Here is a 3,190-nt window from a genome sequence, read left to right on the forward strand (position 1 = left end):
GTTCCATTCCCACGCCCGGGTTCCGTAGGGTTTTTGGGGCCATTTTGTCGAAGTAAGGCTGGTAAGCCCGGGTTCGGCGGCCAAGGGTTCAGATCCTGCTGCAGTGCTATGTGCGAACCGTTGGCGACGTGCATGGTAAACGAGGAGGATTATGTTGGCCGCGCCCGCCATGCTCGGTGCGGAAGGTCGGGAACACACACGCAGGCGAACTTCTAGAACGCGTGTGTTGGGTTTTCTATGCTGCCCTGCGGCGCAGAGGAGGGTGGGAAGTCGTGTTTCTAGGAAGTATGTATATAAAGATGGATGCTCTTGGAATTCGCGATTGAAGAGGGAGAACCTGAGCCGTGAGCGCGAAGTAGGAACGAAGTGAGTGAGCGAAGCATTACTCCCGTTCTTCATCTCTTACGAGTGGTGAGTATCTATCTAGGAACACAAGACTTGGGTGCAACACCGGAGATGTATCTACTGAACTAACACGACTTGAAGACCTGCCCTACCATCCCAAGCATACATACCAACCCAACACTCATCCTACAATGCGCCCCTCACTCCCCTTAGCCGCAACGACCCTCGCGGGCCTCGCAACCGCAACACCATACCAATGCCCCCCCTTCGGCGCCGTCCTCCCCGCCGCGAAATCACCAAGCACACACCCGTCCGTCCGCGCCGCCGTCGCAGCCTTCATCGCGGCCCTGAAAGCCGAGACGGCGGCCTACAACGCCTCGGCCGTCTCCATCGGCGTCAGCTCGGCCTTTGAGGCGCCGGGCGCGGAGCCCTTGGTGGACTTCCACTTCACGCCGCGGGACCGCGATGCGCAGGGCGCGCAGGTGGTGGATCGGGATACGGTGTACCGGCTCGCGAGCGTGAGTAAGGTGTTTCCCGTGCTGGCGGCGCTGCAGAGGGACGATGTGGTGAGGTGGGATGAGAGTGTGGCGACGTATATTCCCGAGTTGGCGGAGGGGACGGAGGGGAGGAGTAAGGTTGAGTATGTGGATTGGCGGGATGTTAGTGTTGAGGCTGCTGCTGTGCATTATGCTGGTTTGGGTGCTGATAGTAAGTTTACTCGGGAGAAGGGGAGAACTTGTCACTCTCTGTCTCTGCCGGCTTTGAGGGGGGTTTTGTTGGCTGACCTGGAGTGTAGTGACGACGGATGGCGCGGCGTATGGTGGTGATTGGGAGTCACTTGGCTTGCCTCCTGTGTCTGAGGAGGAGAAGCCCAAGTGCGGAGGGTTCCTGGGCGTCCCAAGTTGCTCCAGAGAGGGTAAGTGGCATCCCATTTCTGACGATATCCCAAGTTTTGGACCCGAGGTTCCTGACACAACACATAGAATTCCTCGACGCCATGAAGAACCGTCGACCGCCCGTCTACCCAGCCTTCCAAACGCCCGTCTACTCGAACCTGGGCACGACTCTCGTAGGCATGGTCGTCGAAGGCGCCACAGGCAAACCCTTTGAGGAAGTCCTCTTTGAGTCCATCCTCGAACCGGCGGGCATGGGAAACACCACCTACGGCAAGCTCCCCGCGAACCTCGAGACGATGTTCATCCCCGCCAACGATACCGAGTGGTTCAACTTCACCCTCGGCGCCATGGACCCGGCCGGCGGCCTCTACTCCACCACGGCCGACATGCTCCGCTTCGGCGACGCCGTCCTCCAGAACCGCCTCCTCAGCCCGGCCAAGACGCGGAGGTGGCTCAAACCGTCCGTCTTCACCTCGGCTCCCGGCCAGTTCGTCGGCGCGCCGTGGGAGGGGATCCTCTCGGATAATGTCACGGCGGATGGGAGGCTCGTGGAGTTATACACCAAGGGTGGGGACCTCATTCTCTACCACGCGGGGTTGGCGCTGGTTCCGGAGCATGGCATCACCATGTCGATCCTCGTCGCCGGGCCGGAAGTCAGCGCGGCCGCGTTTTCGTACTACACGCTCAAGATGAACGAGTTCTTGCCCCCTCTGATCCGCGCCCTCGACGAGGCGGCGCGGGACGAGGCCGAGGCGCGGATCGCGGGGACGTATGCGGACGAGGCGAGCAATTCCAGCCTGACGATCTCGTTGGACGGCGGATGGGGGCTGTTGTTGGAGGACTGGTACATGAAGGGGTTCGACGTCGTGCCGAATCTGAGCCGGTACGTGTTCCTGGGAGTCAACCTGACGGATCTGCCGCCCGTCACGACGCGGACGGCGAGGCTGTATCCCACGGGGTTGGAGGAGGGGAATGTCACGGCGTGGAGGGCGTTGTTTGACACGTTTACGGCGGAGCAGCGGGATGCGATTGATGACATGTTCTTCTTCCCTAATGCTTCGTGCGTGTCATGGTTGTCGATGGATCGGACGACGTATAACTATAAGGGTCTTGATCATTTCGAGTTTACGTATGGGGACGATGGGAGGGTTGAGAGTGTGTTGCCGAAGCCGTTTAAGTTGAGCTTGAAGAGGGTTGACTAGCTGTGTTTGGAGGAGTTGAGAAGAGTTATTGATACGCATATCATGGTTGTGTTGTTCCTTTGTACATATGTTTTCTAAGCATTGTTGGTGGGCATAGCCGCATGGAACAGCAGAATACTTCCTGGGATATCAAGTTAGATGTTTGAACTGGTACACACAGCTTGAGCCTCTCGTGATTTGAGTATCACAAGTTATCTTTGATGTAGTGTTTTTGTAGGCCGGCCGGTCAACCTGCCCTACGGTCAAGAGGTAGTTTCCAATAGAGTCGAGCATTGTATGGACTAGTAAGGGCTCGATAGCATCCCAGTACCTGTTTTCCGCATGTTGCTTCTATTCTAAAGTGTAGAATGATAGATTGAGTACCCAATTCCTACCGGCCTTGAGAAAGTCTATGGTCCATGCTCAACCTCGTGGTAACACGAACTTGTCGTGGACTTTTAGAATCCTAGCACTATAAGCTTTAAGGAATGGTGGCGATAAAAGGCTTGAAGCCCACGCTTTGCATATGGCTACTCTGAATCTGACAGCTATAAGACTTGGTAGCTGCCTCGATGGCTAGGTAACCTTCTTACGCCGTAGGCATTTGAGTTACGATTTTACGCGCTAAAGCCTCTGAAAAGGCTGCTCTGCGATGGATCTACTTCGAGGCCTCACCCCAGTCAACTAATTTTGAGATCAGTTGATGTGGAGCAGTTTCATCGATCTTGTAACCCGATCGGTGGTCACCGGCTTCTGAGCGGTCTTGTG

General features: G+C 56.6%; 1 protein-coding gene across 1 annotated transcript; it reads left to right on the forward strand.

The window, feature by feature from the left end:
• Positions 1 to 536: 536 nt before the first annotated feature.
• Positions 537 to 2,443, forward strand: CABS01_11920 (uncharacterized protein; the record flags this gene model as incomplete). Its single annotated transcript, XM_060545274.1, has 3 exons — positions 537 to 1,053; positions 1,142 to 1,261; positions 1,329 to 2,443. 3 exons carry the CDS (start codon positions 537 to 539, stop codon positions 2,441 to 2,443), a joined length of 1,752 nt encoding a protein of 583 aa, XP_060397139.1.
• Between the last annotated feature and the right edge of the window lie 747 nt (positions 2,444 to 3,190).

The sequence above is a fragment of the Colletotrichum abscissum genome (genome assembly GCF_030869225.1).
Source record: "Colletotrichum abscissum strain IMI 504890 chromosome Unknown Scaffold_34.1, whole genome shotgun sequence".
NCBI lineage: Eukaryota > Fungi > Ascomycota > Sordariomycetes > Glomerellales > Glomerellaceae > Colletotrichum > Colletotrichum abscissum.